Here is an 18877-nt window from a genome sequence, read left to right on the forward strand (position 1 = left end):
GCTCCAAGTGGAGCTGGAGTCGCGGTGCGACGAGTCCCGGATCGCGGGGGTCCGGGCGGCGGCCGCGCGCCCCGCGCGCTTACCGTGCGGTAGGTGCGGCTCAGCGACACCACCAGCTTCGCCTGGTTCTGGTGCGGCTGCTGCGCCAGCTGGAAGGCTTCTTTAATCGGCAGCAGCCTCTTCTCCGCCCCCATGGTGCCCGATCGGGACGAACCCTGGCGACGGCCGCGGACCCACAACACCTCTACCCCGGCCCCGGGTCTCAGACGCGAGTCCTGGGCGTGGTTACCGCCAGAGATTCAAAAACTCCCACGGGAGAAGAAACTATCGCGAGACTGCCGCCAGCTGGTCGGGAGGCGCAAGCGAAAACAAGTGGCTCCACCCATCTCTCGCCCAGTGCACTTTGGCGCATGCGCCGAAGCTCTGGCCCCTGACGAAAAGGGGCGTGTCGGGGAGTAGGGGACGTGGGCTCTCCCGGAAGTGAGGTCTTCCGAGAGGAACGCCGGAGCGCCGGTGCGGCCGTCGGAAGTGGGCTGCTGGCGCTCGGCCTGAACGGTCGCGGGCCTGGGCTTGAAGCGAGAAAGAAAGAAGGAAGCATCCTCCAGGGGTGAGAACCGGGCGCCAGATGAGGGGAAGAGGCCCTGCTCCGACTGAAGGGGAGCCGGAGGTCCCGGGAGGAGGGTGCGTTCGGAAGTCCGTTCGGCAGGGACGCGTGGACGCGCTGGCGGGCTGGCAGCCGCTGCTAGAGAGGAGACATCCCGGGGCCGGCTGAGGGAGACGGCTGCCGGCTGGCGCAGCCTCCTCCCCTCGGCCGGCGCGGGGTCTGCGCAGGCGGAGGGAAGCGGGCTGGGAAGCGCTGCGGGGAGAAGCACGGTTTCCTTCAGAGACAGCTTGTCGAGGCCTTGTAGTTCCAAAACTCTTCAAGAGAGACGTGGGAGTGGCAAGTGCTCGGGGTAGTGGCTGAGGTGAAGTGTGCAGCGGGCTGCGAACGGCAGCTGAGTCTTTGCTCTTGCTCTTTTGAGGGTACCCTGCCAGACAGGAAGGGACACCTCAGTACACAGCCGCTGGAGAGGCAGTTCCGAGCCGCCTGTCCGCCTTCCCTACCGAATTATCCTCCCTCCCTAGCAGGGGAGAGTTTTGTGAGCTTACTGGTAATTTTTCTGTAATAACGACTTATAAATACATTTCGGAGTGTGCCGTGGTTTCCATGTTCTGACGCCACGTGAATAATCATACCCATTTTGCTTTTCTCAATCAGTAGTTTTGAGGTTCATACTCAAATTGACACTCTGATAGCGATCGATTCTTTACCTCATGGATCTTAATGTGCCAGACACTGCTCTGGACAATGCAAAAACTATTTTTACTTTGAGAACCATTGCATATACTATTTATTTTCATGTAAAGTCAACCGGTAAACTAAAAATTAGAACTAATATTTAGGGACGTTTTTAGAGATTTTGTGGTCATGTATTGCTTAGATCTCTTTCTGCTTTGGGTGCTTGCTGCCTTTGGTACTTTCTTTGACAGAACTTTCTAACAGTGTTTCCTTTTTCCTTTCTTTTATTTTACTCATCTGGCCGCAAACGAGATAAGTTTTTGTACTGTTTTGTCAGTTACTGAAAAATGATGTTATATGACCACCAGAGGTCAGCCTAACTAGGTTTGGATTTATTTGTTTCAGGATTAATAGTGGTTTTGTTTGCAATTTTTGAACATCATCATCTGAAGAAAAAGTTAAAAGATTAAAAATGAAAAAGCAACCTTTGGAATAGGAGACATTATTTACAAGCCATATATGCCATTGGGGTTAACGTCTAAAGTAGATAAGAAACTCATCCAATTCAATTGCAAAAAAAAAATAACCTGATCAGAAAATGAGCAAAAGACTTAACTAGACATCTTTCCAAGGAAGACATCCAGGTGGCCAAAGAGTAGATGAAAAGGTGCTCAATGTCACTAGTCACTGGGGAAATGCATGTCAAAAGCATAGTGCACACCCACCTGTTGGGATGGCTTATCAAAAACTCAAGATAACAAGTGTTGGGAAGGATGTGGATAAGTGGGAACTCATACACTGGTGGAATGGTAAGTGGGTACAACTGTTGCAAGAAACAGAATAGGGATTTTGCAAAAAATTAAAGACAGAACTATCATGTGATTCAACAGTCCTACATCTCGTTAGATATTGAGAGGAAATAAAATTACTGTGAAAGATATATCTGCCCTTCCATATTTATTACAGCATTATTCACAACAGCCAAGGTAAGAAAACAACCTGTGTCCACTGATGAGTGGATGATGAAGATGTGGTATGTGTTTACATATAATATAACAAAGTACTATTCAGTCTTGTCAAAAGAGGAAATCCTGCAACTTGCAACAGCATGGAACAACCTAGAGATTCTGCTAGTGAAATTAGTCCAACACAGATAGATACTGAAAGATGCTACTTCCCTGTGCAATCTAAAAAAAGTCAAACTCAGCAACAAAGGGTAGAATCTTCGATGGTGAAAAATTAGAAACAGTGACTAGAGGATGGTGAAATGTTGTCAGAGCATATAAACATCAGGTTTAATGTGAGGGCCAGAAAACAAGTACAACATAGTGACTATAGTTAATAGTCATGCATCCTTGAAAATTACTGAGAATAGTTGTCTCGTATTCTCAAATGCAGAAGTGGTAATGGTGAATGAGGTGATGATGTGTTAACAAACTGGATTGTGGTAATCACATCATACATCATCTATAGATAGATGTATAAAACAACACATTGTACATGTCAAATATATAATTTTCAGTCATGCTACTACAAAGCTGGTAAAAAGAGATGCTGTATTGAACTTCCTATCATAGTCACAGTGCTTAGCCTGTTTCTTGAGTTTTGCTGTGAGAAAAGAAAACAAACAATAGCAACAATGGAAATCTTTTCCTGTCTTTTGTAAACTTACTTTAGTTGAAGAAATAGCAAAACTAAAGAATTTGTCTGGTAAACTGGTTAGTCCTAAAATTAGAAAATTTATTCTTTAAAATTAAGTTATCCCTGGAGTATATGGATTGTGTGATTAATTCAGTTTTGACATGGAAGATTATACACATGGAATATAAAGGCCTGAGAATGATGAGATCACTCTAGAATTTAAATATACCTTCAAAGACACTTTGTCTTATTTCTGCTAAAGTAAAGTTGACTCTTTTAAGGAATTTACTGCTTAACACAAGAACCAATAATCTTGCAGATGAGACCTGGTTGAAATGAAAGTGGTGGAAATGTAAGCAGATAGAAGAAATAAAGCCAGCAGCTTGTCTTACCTCAATAAAATAAAGACATGGTACATTAAATTTTCTTTTTGTTTCAGATTGAACTAGGTAATATTTAAACTTGAAAGTATTTTCTTTCCTATTTCTTCTTAAAATTATGAACAATTCTGTCTACATTCCTTCAGTAGTTTATTGCTTTTAAAAAATTAGCTTCATTTGTCTTTGTTGGACATTTTGCCAAATTACCTGAATAAAATCTGGAAATTTTGTGTTGCTAAAATAAAAGGAGCATATTTGTATAGTTACTTACAGCAGGCTATCATAATTTTGTCACTGATTCCTTCAAAAAATGTACTAGACCTGTAATATAAACCAGACACTGCTGGGAACTGAATTAGATAAAAAGAATGTGTAGAGAAGCAGGAGAATGCTCCTTAGGGGACGATTACTGACAGGAAACCAAACCATATGTCCGTATTAACAAAGCTCAGCGTATTTGAAACTGGAGATGTTTATTGACTCGCTGGAAATCACTCCTATAGAGTGGCATAGAGGGCTGTTGCTACCTGGCTTTGCTTTTTATGTTAGAGCTCTGCCCTCAGCCTGTGTGTGTTGCTGTGTTTACTTTTAATGTGTTTTCACTGCATTTTGCATGTCTGCTTCTCTAGAGTTGGAAGCCCCGAGTGCTTCCACTTCCTTACCAGCCAAGACAAAACTTCACAGTACATGTTTTATTTTGTTTTGTTGTTTTTCCTTTGGGGGGTTGTTTTTCTGCTGCATATTGTAGCAAAGTAGAGTCCCTGGATTGGGAGATGTGCAAGTAGTTAGACTAAGTAGTGCTTCCAGATTGTTCTTCAGAAAGGCTGTCCCATTCTGTAATTCACTAGCAGTGCTGGTCTCTCAAGGAGTTCATTCATCTTCTCCCAACACTTGGCACAGTCTAGCTTCCTAATTTTTACTGTACTAATGATGTGTTCTCTCAGCCTGTGGCTAATGGATGTTTTCTTCTGTAGATTATGGATTTTTGTCCTTCACCATTTCTTTATTGAGGTTGCTATCATTTTGTTGTTGATAATTTTGTAGTTGACTTTGTTTTTAGTTCAGTCTAGAAGTGATTAATTTTGATTTGTTAAATTCATCATTTTTAGTCTTGTACTTTTTTTTTTTAATTTAAGAATGCCTCCCTGAGAAGGAAGACACAAAGTATTCCCTTACATTATATTCTCTTAACTATATGGTTTTACACATTAAATATGTAAGGTAATTGCATTATTATTTAGCCTTTACTCCCTCATGAGCCTTCCTCTATATGTGACATTATATAGGTATAAAAGTTTTATTTTTCTTTAGATAATCAACCAGTTTTGCCAATATTATGTGCTAAATGCGTTTCCCCATTGGTTTTATGTTCTAATTTTATTGTGTTTTACATTCCAAAATTTTATATTGGCTCTGTTTCTGAGCTTTGTTCCGTTTCATTGGGTTGTTTGTAATTCCCTCCTATTTCATCTCTGTGACTTCTGTAATGTGTTTATACCTTGTAGAACAAGAACCTTCTTTGAATTTTCATTTAAATAGTTGATTTGGCTACGTACGGAATTTTCTACTTACCATATTGAGATTATATGTTAAATTTGAATATTTGTTTCCTCTAAGAACAGTATGTGTCTATTTTAAATTATTTTCTGTGTCCTTTATTACAGTTTTATATGCTTCGTAGAGGTCTCGCATGTTGACTAGTTCCTAGCCCCTTTATTGGTTTGAGGGTCTTGATTTTTTTTTCTCTGTCGTAAAAGGTAAATGTGTAAGTCCTTTTGTAGGCTGCATTTTAACTATTTTTCTGCCTTTAATATCCCTGCTTATACGTACTGCTCAATTTTATCAGTCTTGAGATATTTTTAGGATGTGCTTTCAGTTTTTGTACATATTTATGACGAGTCTGTTATCCTGCCCTGTTCTTTTTGCAGGTATTATCATCCATTTATCCCTTGTATTTTTTATTCCTTATCTTCTTCGTTGAATTCTGACTGCTACCCTAGCTTTGTTTGCTTGTCACTTCTGTGAAATGCCCTGTTTACCCTTTTCTTTTTGACCTTTCTCTGTCATCTTAATTTAAAATGTCTTCTTAGCAGCACATTATGGAAACTTGCTTTTATTTTTCATATCATCTGAGTATCTGCCTCGTAACTATAAGTTTAACTTGTTTACGTTCATTGTACTGCCTGTAATATCTGCCTGCTTAATAACTGCCATCCTCTCTCATACCTGTAGAGTATGTTCACACACCCACTAGCCAGACTCCTCTTCTAGTTTTGTGACTGTAGGAGTCATTCATAGTAGGAAATCTGCCAGTGCCTGTGAGCTAGAGATGGGAGAGCCAGTAAAGATTCAGCGCCCACATTCTGGGGCACTCGGCGGCTGGATGGACAGTACTGTTACCCAGTGCTTTCAGGCTTTATTATCATGTCTCTAGTCTTCTCCTTCACAGGTTCAGGCTACCTTTCCAGCTAGTCCAACAACTAAGCTACCAGTTCCCAAGAGCATTTGCACACTGGTGGAAAACATCGGCTCCATGTACACCAATGTCCTTGACAACTGATCCCCACTGCCCTCCTGCACCAGCGAACACCGGAGGCAGCCAGTGAGTTTCTTTTCATTACCAAGTAGATATAATATCACTGCCAACAAAGCAGACTATGCCAGTGTCTGTTCACAACATCATGACCACTTGAGACCACACTCGCAATACTGGCCAGCCTAGCTTCTCTTCTTGGCAGCTGGGATGTGAAGGAGAGATTAACCTTGCCGCTGGTAAGTGACTAACTTACACTGAGCTGGTCCTGAGAACTGAGCTGTCTTCTCTGTAATTGAAGAATATACAGCATAATCTTGAAGAGCTGCACAGAGATGTAAGCCAGAGGCATAATGTGTGTAATGGACTGAGAAACAAATTAATCTTGTTGAAAGGATTTTTCATCATTTTCTTTTTTTGCCAGTGTTAGTGTTTTGCTGGCATAGATTGTTACTTTGTTCTGATCCCTCTTTCTGTTGTATTCCAATGGGTCCCAGAAATCCCTCTCCTGATCCTTTATCAGACTCAGACAGTGAGGAAGAAGAAAACACTAACTACATGAATGAGAGTTCTGGGGAAGAGTGGGATTCCTCTGAAGAAGATAAACCTGTGATGCCCAACCTCACGCCTCTAGAGAGCCTTGCGTGGCAGGTTAAGTGCCTTTTAAAATATTCCACCACTTGGAAACCTTTAAACCCTAATTCCTGGCTCTATCACGCTAAACTCCTGGACCCAAGCACGCCTGTCCATATACTTCGGGAGATAGGTCTGAGACTCTCCCATTGCTCCCACTGTGTGCCCAAATTGGAACCAATTCCTGAGTGGCCCCCTCTGGCTTCATGTGGAGTTCCACCTTTTCAGAAGCCCCTGACCAGTCCCAGCCGACTTTCTAGAAGCCAGGCCACTCTAAATGGAGCGCTGCAATTTGCCACCAGGCAGTTAAGTCGAACACTGAGCAGAGCTACCCCCATACTCGACTACCTAAAACAGACCCCGAACTCATGTGTTTCTGGTTGTTGTTGTGGCTGGTTAACTAAAACAGTTAAGGAGACAACCCGTACTGAACCCATCAACACCACTTATTCCTATACTGACTTCCAGAAGGCAGTTAACAAACTCCTAAATGCATCGCTGTAAAGGGCTGCCGTTTGCCAGGTAGCGCTCATGTTGCCCGTTAAGGAGTACAAAGCTCCACAGCCCGCAGCTGAGAGACTGCTCTCTTCTTAAATAGATATTGCTCTCGCCTCACGGGCCGAAGTACTACCAGGAACAGAATGTATTCCCAGGGAGCCCCTAACTTTACTGTAGAAAATGTGGGTTGTGAGTAAGCTCTTGGATCAGCACTGTGGATAAAATGAGAATGTCAGTGAACAACCATATTACACGAAGGAAGTTGACTGTTCTCTGCATTCGTTCTTTCCCCACTTTGCTTTCTGAGGGGACTCCTGATAACTAAATATTTTTCTTGATTGGAAGAAAACAATAGGCCGCCACCCCCTTTGCCACCCAGTCTCAGAGCCCCATTATGGGAAGTGGAAGTCAGTCACACCTTTCAGAGCATACTCTGATGTTCATTGCTAGAGAGGTAGGTGAATTAAATTGAATAACTAGACAAAAGCAAATGATGGAGCTAGGGGTTTATCTAGATACATCTCGATAAGGCACCCAGTTGTGCCTCCTCATGCTGTGGAGACAATGCAGTTTCCAAGCCAGTCTACTCACCCCAGACCTGTCAGGGTATCTGTGATACAGCATGAATCTGTCACAGGCGCTGCCGGCTTGCTAGGACTGGACCGGCCTATAACTACATACCTTAGGGTTTGTGTCAAACAGACACCTGCTCTAGCAGTCGTTTCCTGCACCTGACCTTAGTCGTGAGATAATAAAACACATTTCAGAAGAGCAGTAAGAAAGGAGTGAGGACATTATGCTTCACTTGAACTGCTAGTGGACTGGAGCATTTTATTTGTATAGTGTTTCCTGAAGTGATAGTTTATGCACTTACCCTTTGCAAACTTCAGGAACCTTTCTAAGTTAAGAATCTTGATACAAAGCATTTCAGTCTAATACAGTCTGAGGTTGATGTTTTTTAGCATCATTATTTTTCTATGATGTTTAATTTAGCTTTAGACTTTCTTCTAGCTAAGCAAGGAATATATATCCTTCTAAGAGTCTTGCTGTACTTATTTAAATTAATCAGAACAGAAATCAATGTAATCTTGGCATGAAACCACTGAGAATCTTTTCACACACCTACAATAAAGAGAGAATCTGAAAATAGGTTGTTAAAGATCTATCTTTATTCTTATTTTAGTTTTATTTTTTCTATTGGCCATATTAAGTGCTGTATACAATGTGCCATCAAAGCATCGAATCATTATTGGAATCACATCTATAAATAAATAACAATCTTAAAGAGAGAATGTTTATAACCTAATGAAAATTTTTACTGAGACTTAGTTATCTTAAGGAAAAAGAGTATTGTAGGTGGTAAAAACATTTGTTAGTGGAAAATTACTGAACTGATAACTTTAGTGTAAAATAAATGTATAAGAAACTATTCTGTGTAGATGTCTGTAAAAAAAATTGCTTTATGGTTTTTGAAATGTTACAAGAAATTGTTCCGTCTTTAAATGGGAAAGGGGGAGGGAGGTCTGAAAGTATGTTGATATTTTTGTAATCAATATGCTCCTCTGTGTGTGTGTGTGCGCACGCGCACACACTCCGATCAATAAAAATGCGTCTATTGTGAACTCATTTTGCTATTCACTCTAAGGAACGTTTCCTCATCTTTGCAGCTGAATAAACCAACAGCTTTGTAAATGCTGAACAGAGTATGGTCATTTGTTTTCAACAAATGAAGTGGCCCTGCTGGGCTTAAGGCATTATCAACATTCTGTAAATAGAGCCAGTGGGAGCAGCATACACATGTAGTGGGTAGATAGATGACTGCCGCTCTAGGAATGAAACACACTTGAAAAAAAGGTCAATCAAGACCCAGCTGTCAACCCATTTGTTTATCCATGTTAAGTAAATCCAGTTTGCACAAGTTTTTATGTACCTGACTAAGCCTTTCCGGATGTCAGGTGATGGGTGAATTTGCCACTCATACACACTGCTGGGCCTTCCCATTAGGATAAAGTAGGAATTGATCCTCTAGAAATGTGTATTGAAGGATAAGGAAAGAGGATTTCCAAATCTGTAAGCATGCATGCTACTTAAAGGTCCTGTTCGCTTTTGGTGTGGGTAGGCATGATCCTGTTGGGCCCAGATTCCCTGAGCCCAGGAGACCACGGTTCTCTCTTTTAACACCACCAGCTTCATAAGAGAATAAAAGAAAATGGCAGGAAGAGGTCAAAACTTAGAAATGTATTTAGGGGATTATCCTGCTGAAGGTTCAATCACAGAATTTCTCTAGGAAAAGAATGTTTTGATATAGATTCAGGTAAATAAGTAGGAGCCTTAGAAACCATTTGGGTTATTTTTTTATTGATATATTCTCTTTTATCTAAAATGATTTTCTATTTTTGACTCCAGTGTTAGAGAACTCAGTATGTTTTGGAACAACCCATCCTTTTTAAATCTTTCACTAGATCAGTTATTCATCAAGTATTATGACATGCTTGCATTAATGCAGATACTGGGACTGCAAAGGAAATAAAAAATACTACTCGTAAGAAATTGATTTTAAAATACATTTAACCAATATAAACTATCCCAAAGCTTTTGACCACTGATACCAGTTCTGCTTTCTTGGATCTAGACCTAACACCTTTAAGCACCTGAAATGGCTTGTAATGGAGAATCATAGAAAGTGAAAGCAGCAGCCATTCTAGTGCAATGGAAATGCAGATGGACAATATCCTCCTCATAATTAAGTCCCATAAGCCCTGCAGTTGCTAAGGGAATGAACAGGTTTTTCAGAAGTGTGTGCTAAATCCAATAGGCCATGCCACGGTGTTTGTTCATACTACTAGACTGTATAAAAAGCCCAGAAAGGCTGGGTAACTTCAGAGACCTCATGCGATAATTTTGTTGCAACTACTGACATACAGTTCCACCAATGAGCACCCTTTGCACCGAGAGTAGTTGAGAAGCTACATTAGCTGATGTCAGCCACTGCCTATTTCATCTGTGTCAAGTTGCTATTAGAAGGAAAATCTGTGGTGCATCTCTACCCATTTAGAAGCCATCTTGGCTAATGGCGCTATGACTTTGTCTGGTCTTTGAATGTAATACCCCACTCTTCCAGGTGGTGGCAGCAGGGGCACATCAGTAGTATGAAGGTTTGGGGAATGCACAAAAAACTACCGCAATGATCTGATACCTGGAGACTACCCATTTTCTATTAGCTGAAAGTGCAATGAGTACTTTTCAGTAAGGTATAGGGAAGGAATACCTGATGATGAAATAATTCGAAGCAAACAGCAGAGTTGTTGCTCCCAAACAACGTGTAGTCAGTGTAACATGTTAGCTCAGGTAGGGTTGGGTCAAAGTTTGGGAAGACACATGACACGAAGATTCCTGGGATCATCTGGGAAGTTGTACCGTGTTCCTGGGCATAAAGATAATCACATCTCGTGTTATTTGTTTAAATGTGTTGGGTTGCCAGATTTAGCAAATAATTGACAAGATGGTCAATTAAATTTGAATTTCAGGTGAACAATGAAATATGGAACGACATATATACCAGGAAAAAAAACCCAAAATCATATTTAACTGGCATCCTAGATTTTATCAGGAAACCCTACAAGTTTAGTGTTGATTTAGGTAACATAGATTCAGCTGTAGGCATGCAGCTATTCCCAGCAGACAACCCAGTTCTTCCCATCACACATTGCTGTCTTATCTCCAATACTTGAGGGGAAAGAGATCCTACGGCACAGGGTACAGCTGCTGTGAGAGGTGGAAGAGGAAGCCCAATTGCAGATACAAGAATTTTTGTACCTGGCTAAAACAATCACGTGACCTTTCAAATATCGCCAGGCACAAAATTTTTTAAATACTATCTCAGCCGGCACTTTGGATTTGTGGTTTTTGTGTATGAGTTTTTAGCAGTGACTTTCTCATCTTTATTATAAAGGAAAAGATTTAAGTGTATTGCTTTCTTTTTAGATATTTGCTAGGTGGCACAATTCTGGCACTTGTCATCATAGGAAAGGTCCACAAATTTGGAACACATATTTTCCTTTCAGAACTCCCCAAAGACCCAAGGTTTGAAGAACAAGGCACCCTGGAAGATGGGGAGTGGGGAGCAAGTTATGAACAAGGGGATTACTTGAAAGTATATGTGTTGCCCCACTTTTGTAACCAGGCAACTATACCTCTTTTTAACAAGACTGGAGGGTCCAGGAGTACCAAATCCCGACTTGGACTTAGACCAGCATGTGGGAAGGAGCAAAAGCTGGTGGTCATGGGCTCTATGCGGAAAAGAGAATTGAGGAATGTTAATATTCACGAGTCTTCAGTGCCCATTCTCCACCCCACTACAGAATCGGGCAACTGGATATATCCAGCCCTGCCCACCCCATCCAGCAAGATGAACAACTGATAAAAATAGCTTGCCATGTGATTTTTTTTTTAATTACAGTGAAATTCAGAGACCATAAGACCTGCTTATTCATATACAACTTCCAGTCACTTGATTTGTAACTTACTAGCCAAAAGTCACTAGACTTCAACAATGAAAGATAAAAAACAAAACAACTAAAAGAATCTGGAAAATATTGCAAATAATGCAGGGAACACAAAACTCCCAAAAGAAACTAGAACAGTCTCAAAACCAGGAGATTATATTACACCCATGGTATGAAAACAAGATGTTATAAACAATGAACAATCAGGACAGAAAAGTACTAGAGAAATAGGAGCCAGAATTAAGCGTTCAGTAGATGTGATGGAAGATAAGTGGAAGAAATTTCAGAAAGTAGAACAAAAAGGCAGAGAAGGAAAATAGGAAAAAACAAATGAAATGTAGAAGATTCAGAGTGTTATACAACATTTGATAAATAAGAGGTCCAATGTGAGAAAAAAGAAAAAATTAAGGACCATTTCCCCATCATCCCCTAAATTAAAAAGATTCATCAAGTGGTTGGTATAATGAATTAACAAACACAAAAGCAGATTATATTTCAGGATGGCAGGATTAAAGGAGATCCTAAAAGTGCCCAAAGGGGAGAAATAGCATTATATAAAAAGATGCTTTCAGAATGACACTTAGAAACTCATTAATAGCAGGACTAAATGCCAGAAGACCATGAAAGCAAGGTCTTCAAATTTAAAGAGGAAAAATTATTTCCATTCTAGAATTCTGAACCCAGACAACCCAAATATGGGCTTGAATAAAGTTTGGACGTGCATGGTTTCAAAATCACATCTAATTATGTACCGTTTTTAGGAGGCTACCAGAGGACACACTTCAAGACACACTTCACCAAAACAAAGGAATAAGCTAAGTAAGAAAGCTTGGGATTCTGAGACCAAGATCCAAGTGTCAAATAGATTACAGTGAAGGGAAGTCCCAGGATGACTACTGTGACAAGTAAGTAGGGTGGGGATTTCAGGAAGTCAGTCTAGACAGAGAAGGGAAACCTTGGAGTACTTGAAAAAATGTAGGAGGGAGTGAGAAAAATGTTGGGACATTAGGTAAAAAGAAAAAATGTGGGAAGGTAGGTTAATGATAAAATGAAAATACAAGTACAGCAAATAAAATTTATTTTTAGATTTACTTATGCATACAGAACTGGGGTACAGGCTAGAGGTGCAGGGGCGGCGAGAGGCTTCATCAGAGACATAGTGGGGTGCAGAACAGGCAAACCGATGAAATATACTACTGAGGGGAGCAGCGGGCGGGTCAGGAGAGGTCTGCCAAGCAATGTGGCTAGCTTCACAGTGCTGTGCTTTTAACCCATTGAGCATTTTAATGTAAATTTAACTGGAGGGTTTCACAGGCTTGACATGAAAAATATAGATTAAAATATATTTTCTCCTTCAGAGATCATACTTTGCAATTGCAATAGATGGTGAATTTAAGTAAGAGATGCCTTTTGTTCAATATATTCACTAGATAACATATTATTCAGTAACTTGTAAAAATAACTATCCTTTGCTTGGGCACATCTCAGTATTTTTATTTACAAAAATGATGCATAATTTATAGTGGTAATTTCAACAAGTTTTTCATATAAATTTTAGCCTCTATAGACTCACTAGTGTAAAGATTGTCTGCTTCAAACATAAAACTCATTGTGTTTCATCTTCATACTACTTTTATTTTTAAGCTACGGTTATATTTAGTGACAGGCCCATAATATTCCTCTGTAATGCTTCAAATTTTTTTCTAAGAGTTACTATTGAGGCTTTGCCTTTATGTTTTGTTTATATAATCTCAGAATAAATTTTGCTTTTATTGCAAATGATTATTCATGGTGATGTTTTTTATTCTTACCAAATCTATTGTGTCAACGATACCAGGCAAATCTTTTCCCCTATTCTTGTAAAATCAATTTTTGCTTGTTCTCAACTTCATGTGAACAGGAAGTGTTTGTAGTGTTTTATGCTTGACTTCTTTCATCTGCATGTATCAAGTGTTCATTTTTATTGCTGTAGACTGTTCCACCATGTGAATATGCCATAATTCATGTATAATTCAGTTTACCTGTTGATAGTTATTTGAGTTCTTTCAAAACCATTTAGTAGTATTTATTGAGATAACGTTGACTTACAGTACTATATATATATAGTATATGTGTGTTTATGTGTGTATATGTGTGTGTGTGATTAGGGATATAGATAACACTTCTATAAATATATGTTATCATCACATACCCACCCCACCACCACAGCCCCCAAATCTTTCACCCTAGTCCATTGGACCCCCTCCTGCCTTTGTTCCCACTCTCCCGTCTGGTCTACCACCTCAGTTCTAAAATCAGAATATTTTTGGTATCTTATTTTTATTTAGTACTTGCTCCTTTGTGTCATACTCTTTACAGCCCTTATTTTGTCCAGATCATAGTGATTTATCATCGATGTTCTTAATGTGTATCTTTTGAGTTTGTCCCTTTCATGAGATTGAGGTAAGAAAGTGGACAGTCTGTGTTTAAGCTGTCCTCAAAAGACAAGAATTCCCAGATTGGACTTTTTCCTGAGTAAAACTCAATACAAACAAGTGTATTTCCGGCAGTGCCTTTTAAAGAGAGAACTTTTGAGCACTGGTTAGTCCTTGAGACATATTTGCATTAGTATGGTGTCAAGTGTTTACTACTGGATTTGAGGAAAATAGGCTGAAAAATGGGAAGAGGCTGTGGTGCAGGGAAGCCACTCCCTCCCTCCCTCACTGTGTGACGTGGGTCAGAAGGCCACACATGAGACTTAGGAACAGACTTAGTTGGACCAGTGACTAGAAACAGGTGGAAAGGTGACTTCACTTTTGAATATCCTATCATAAGAAAAATGAGAAATTAGCTGTTTTAAAATATACTTTTAGAAAATACAAGATTGTATAGTTAGCTTATGAGACTTGATGGGTCTTAGGGAAGATAAAACTTTACTCAATTTTGGCATAAAGCATCTTATTCCTAAATGTCATGTTTCATGGTGTCATGATCATATACTGTCATTGCAGCACAAATATTGATGTTTTCCGACAAAGGATTCTGTTTATTTGCCTCCTGGGGCAGTGAAATAGAAGACCCAGCCAGACCACCTGGACTGCAACCGTACTAGGTAATGTACATGTCAGGGTGATAATGAAGGCACAGCACCCATTTAAGCTGTGTTCATTGGCTTCTTTCTTCACTTGAAAAGGGATATTTGGCAGAAAAGTAGCTCCTAAAAATAAGATGACCAACACTGTGCAGAAATGCAGAGCCATGAAAGCATATTTTAGGGACACACAGACTGAAAGGTGAGCAGAAGTCAGCAACATCATAAAAACAGCTGAGGTGAAACACTCAAGAATGGCCTGTGTGTTTTGACGCATAGAAGTGTATTAGTAAAAGTGTCAGTAGAGTTACTTGTGCTACTTAGCTGATTAGGGAAAAAATTACTAGGTAAAGCATAAAAAGTCACCTTAATAAACTTCCTATTGAATAAAAGCACCTAAGGCAGCGCACAGGACCTGTTGAGACAACTGTTGAAGTCATCTGGAAAGACCTAAGTCTGGATTCCATCCTCCGTATATGGACATAAATCCCAGCAGATCAAAAGTAAACATTAAAAAAATGAAGCTGCGCAAGTGCTAGGAGAAACTACTTTTGGATGAACAAGGACTTTCTAAACATGATGCCAATGCCAGACCATAAGAAAGATCAATAGATTTGCTTAAATAAGAGTTCAAAATGTTTATAGAGCAGAAGAAATTTAAAACAAGTCACCAAGTGGGAAATTCCATCTGCCATGTAGATGGTCAACAAAGCGCTGCCTCTACAAAAAAATACCTCATTTGTGACAAGAAAGCCAGGCAGAGACAATACACAAATGGTGTCATCCCACTGATGAGTCAGTTTGTGGAAAGGTGTTCAAACAGCTACTTGTAAGCAAATAAATGGTGCAGGGGAGGCATTTCTCCTATTAAATTGGAAGATATCTGAAGATATACGGTAGCTGGTTTGGATAAAGACATGGAAAACCATCTTTGTGCATTATTTACAAGTGTAAATTGGAGTAACTTCTGGAAAACAATAAAAACTTGCCTCTTCTTTGAAACTGGCTTATTCTAGGATGTATTGCCATGTAAACAGGTGCCTCGGTACAGAGAGCCTTGTGCCATGTTGTGTAGGGAGTAACCCCAGCACAGTGGTCACCTCCAGACACACTGTTGAGCTGTCACAAATGTGGACAGAAAACGTCACACACAAATTAGGATGATCAAACCACATGGATTATTGAATCACTTTTAACTATTAAGTCAGTCGAAATTTATGAAAGCATTTAAGAGATTGGGAATCAGATGCCAGGGAGGTGCTGAATCTTGTGCTGTGCCTTGAAGTTGGCCTGTGAGGGTGCAGTCCTGAGGACCGCAGCTGACACGGAGAGCGGGAGCTCAGCACATGCTCTGTCAGGATGCAGCCTGCTTATGACCTCCTGAGAGCTGCGCTTCCTTCTGTTTCTGTGGCGGAACGTGCATGCCCGGGATGAATGGCATGGTAAGGATGATGGAGCTGGCCGTGCTAAGGTGGCATCCTCTTCACCTTATAGCCTGCCTGCCATCTTCTTTGTTGTAGCACTCTTATCTGTTCATCATTTGAAGGCATTTTCCTCCCTGCTTTTCACACAAGAAGTCTATCCCATGAGCCTGTGATTTATCCATTTTATCATGAGTTTCATACATCCTGTTTTTTCCATCCATCAGAATGCAGTGTGCATGAGAATATTGGCATTCTCATAATCCAGCAAATATAAATTATAGCCGTATGAAACATTTTGCTTAAAATATGTAAAAGGATAATTGTTCAGTCAAAGGTAGGATGAATATATTGTTTTTGAATATAATGAAATACAGGCTGTTAGGAATGGAATATTTGATCTGTATTGACAAAGGAAAAGAAGATGTCTATGTGATGTTGAATGAGTAAGAGTAAAAAATCTTATCATATCCCACAAGTTTTTTAAATGTACAGATGTTTTCCATGTGTACAGAGAGAGGTCTTGAAGGATCCAAGAAAATATAGTGATTTTCTCTGAGTGTGGAACTTCGGTGATTTTTTTGCTTCTTCTATTTATCTATAGTATAATTTCAGATGTGATTTGGAGGAGAATCATATCAGAAGCTTGTATTTCTATAAAGAGAAAATAATCAAGAAAAGTTTTTTTAAACTCAGATAGCCAGCATTGTGCTTTGGAAAGAATAGCCTTTGAAATCAGATACACTCGGATCCACTTACTAGCTATAAAAGTTGGGGTCCTTTGCCTCTCTTAGCTTCATTTCCCTATCCTGTGGAATAAGGGTCTCAAGGACCTTTGTGGGGGTGAGAACTTATGAGAGGGTGTAGCACAGCATCACGGCACCTTCATGTTCTACTAAATATTCTTCCGTCCCAGAATTCTGTTCATTGCTTAGACCTCGCCTGTCCTCTGTTTCATTCCTGATAGCTTGAAAGGCAGAATAACACAGAATTAGTGCACCTGCAAAGGACAGTGGGGCCTTATTAAATACAGGAACTGTCATCTAACAAAGTCTGATAAGGGAATCTGATTTACCCACTCTCTTCCATTAAAAGTTGATGGTATATATCTTGCTGGAAAATGTTTTGTCCCCTGGGCATAATAAGATCATATTTAAATCACTAGAACTCGGGGGCAGACGGCAGCATTATGAAACATTAGTGTGTGTGTGACCTAGAGCAATGCTTCCCAGTCCTTTTCAGACCCAGTCTCTCCTTGTTCATTATAAATGTTTATGCAGCTATCTTGAAATTCTTAAACAATTTAGAAAATTCATGCATGTATTTTAAGAATCAGTGTAAGTTCTTGATGGTAATAGAAAAAATGAAAGAAAGTAACAAGTAATTATGTTTCAGTAGGGAGGTGCTCTGTTCAGTGGAAGGTGTGGAGTAGGGTAGCAGTTGAGGGCATTCGGCTTCATCCTGACGGCAGCCACCCAAGTGCTGTGTGGACAACGCCATGAGCGCATGGGCACTGATGAGATGATCTTCCAGAGTGGTGAACAACTTTTGGTAGTTTAGGACCAAGAAGCCTAATTTCCCTCAGTTTGCACAGTAATCCCTATAAAGCTTAGTATGTATTAGGATCCTGCAAAAATACTCTTATAAATAGGCAGTTTGGCAATTAGGGAGCTTGTTTAAAATGTGCATTCCCAATTCCAGAGGTTTAGCTTGGGGAGCTTGGAGGAGAATCCAGAATCTCTCCATCAGTCTCCTTGCCGTGATTCTGACACAGGCTTCTGTTCTCTAAACGAATGGGGGAGAGGGCAGTTGTGCTGAAGATGATAAATTAGGCCCCAAACCCAGGCTGACCATCCGATGTAGTGTCATATACTGAGGCAAATGTAAGGAAGTTAGCTTAGGAATATCTGTTCCAGCCAGCTCTGCATGAGATTTTTTTCTCATCTATGAATATGGGTATTTGTTGCCCACACTGTGGAGGGTTGGGACTGTGGTTTCTGAGATCTGTGAGGATTTCTTGCTTTGTTTATCAAGGTTAAAACTTGCTAAAAGCAGTTATTAAATGAAGTACATCAGACATGCAAATTGCTTAGTAGGATAATGCTACTATTCATAATTTAGGAAAATCTGAACCATATCGTCAGTAACCAAAAGGCCACTGTTTGAAACCAGAGAGAACAAATCACAAGGAAATCTGGCACCTAACCTCTTCACAGACCAAACTAAAAGGTACCCTGCGACCCTAAAACTGGCTGGGATTCTGGCTCCAGCCTCCAACGGGTTATCCCGAGTGTAATATGGACAAGTCACTTCACGGCTCGGTTTAGGGGACTCCAGTCCCTCTGTGACAGCCTCCCCTTTCCAGGCCGGCCACCATCCTCCTGAGGACTCTGCATTTCTGCTTTTCCTACGCATCACGTTCCTTGCTTTCTGCTACCAAATTTCGGCCAGCAGCTCCTCCGTTTCGCTCCTTCCTATTGTTCGGTGATATCCGGCAATCCTCCCGCAAAGCCAGCGCTCTTCCCCAAGATGGGCGGAGGAGGGGACCCCATTTGCAGTCCGGGAGGGGGTGTATACTATGTGCCCCGGACAGCACACCCCCTGGCGTCCCAGCGACTGGCTCTCACCTCCGGGCTGCTCTCTGGGATCCCGCCCTCGGTGCCCAGCTTGGAGGCTCCTGAGCCGCGAACTTAGCGCCCGGGTCCCTGGCCACTGGTTCCCGCGAGCAAGTCGCCAGGGGCCGCTCCCAGACCACGTAGCCGGCGGCCCAAGGCTGAGGAAGGCTGCTCTGCCTCCTTGGCCGGGGATGCCCACCACGGGCGGGGTCGGTCGCCGCGGAGCTGGGGGCCTGGCGCCTCCCACCTGTCCGAGAGCGCCGCGCCCGGCCAGCGCGAAGCTGCCCGAGGCCGGCGCTCCC

At 41.1% G+C, this 18877-nt stretch overlaps 2 protein-coding genes across 3 annotated transcripts in view; one reads left to right on the forward strand and one right to left on the reverse strand.

Moving 5' to 3' along the window:
• Positions 1–253, reverse strand: part of NCAPG (non-SMC condensin I complex, subunit G) — a 26721-nt gene extending 26468 nt beyond the window's left edge. The window contains exon 1 of the mRNA XM_004681387.2: positions 84–253. Within this exon, the coding sequence (XP_004681444.1) occupies positions 84–194 (111 nt within the window). The 5' untranslated portion in view covers positions 195–253. The remainder of the gene's footprint in view (positions 1–83) is intronic.
• A 233-nt stretch (positions 254–486) lies between these two features.
• On the forward strand, positions 487–8659 carry DCAF16 (DDB1 and CUL4 associated factor 16). 2 transcript variants are annotated; one of them, XM_012724296.1, is made up of 2 exons: positions 487–607; positions 5750–8659. In XM_012724296.1, the coding sequence occupies exon 2, from the start codon at positions 6320–6322 to the stop codon at positions 6968–6970; it is 651 nt and encodes a 216-aa protein (XP_012579750.1). In that variant the 5' UTR covers positions 487–607; positions 5750–6319; the 3' UTR covers positions 6971–8659. The 2 variants fall into 2 exon arrangements, with proteins under 2 accessions (XP_012579750.1, XP_012579751.1); XM_012724297.1 differs by having other exon boundaries at positions 599–681.
• Positions 8660–18877: the final 10218 nt, after the last annotated feature.

The sequence above is a fragment of the Condylura cristata genome, unplaced genomic scaffold, assembly GCF_000260355.1.
Source record: "Condylura cristata isolate star-nosed mole 26May11 unplaced genomic scaffold, ConCri1.0 scaffold00012, whole genome shotgun sequence".
Lineage (NCBI taxonomy): Eukaryota > Metazoa > Chordata > Mammalia > Eulipotyphla > Talpidae > Condylura > Condylura cristata.

Coding starts and splice junctions, on each gene's coding strand:
- DCAF16 (XM_012724296.1), top strand. CDS start 6,320: ATGGGTCCCAGAAATCCCTCTCCTGATCCTTTATCAGACTCAGACAGT.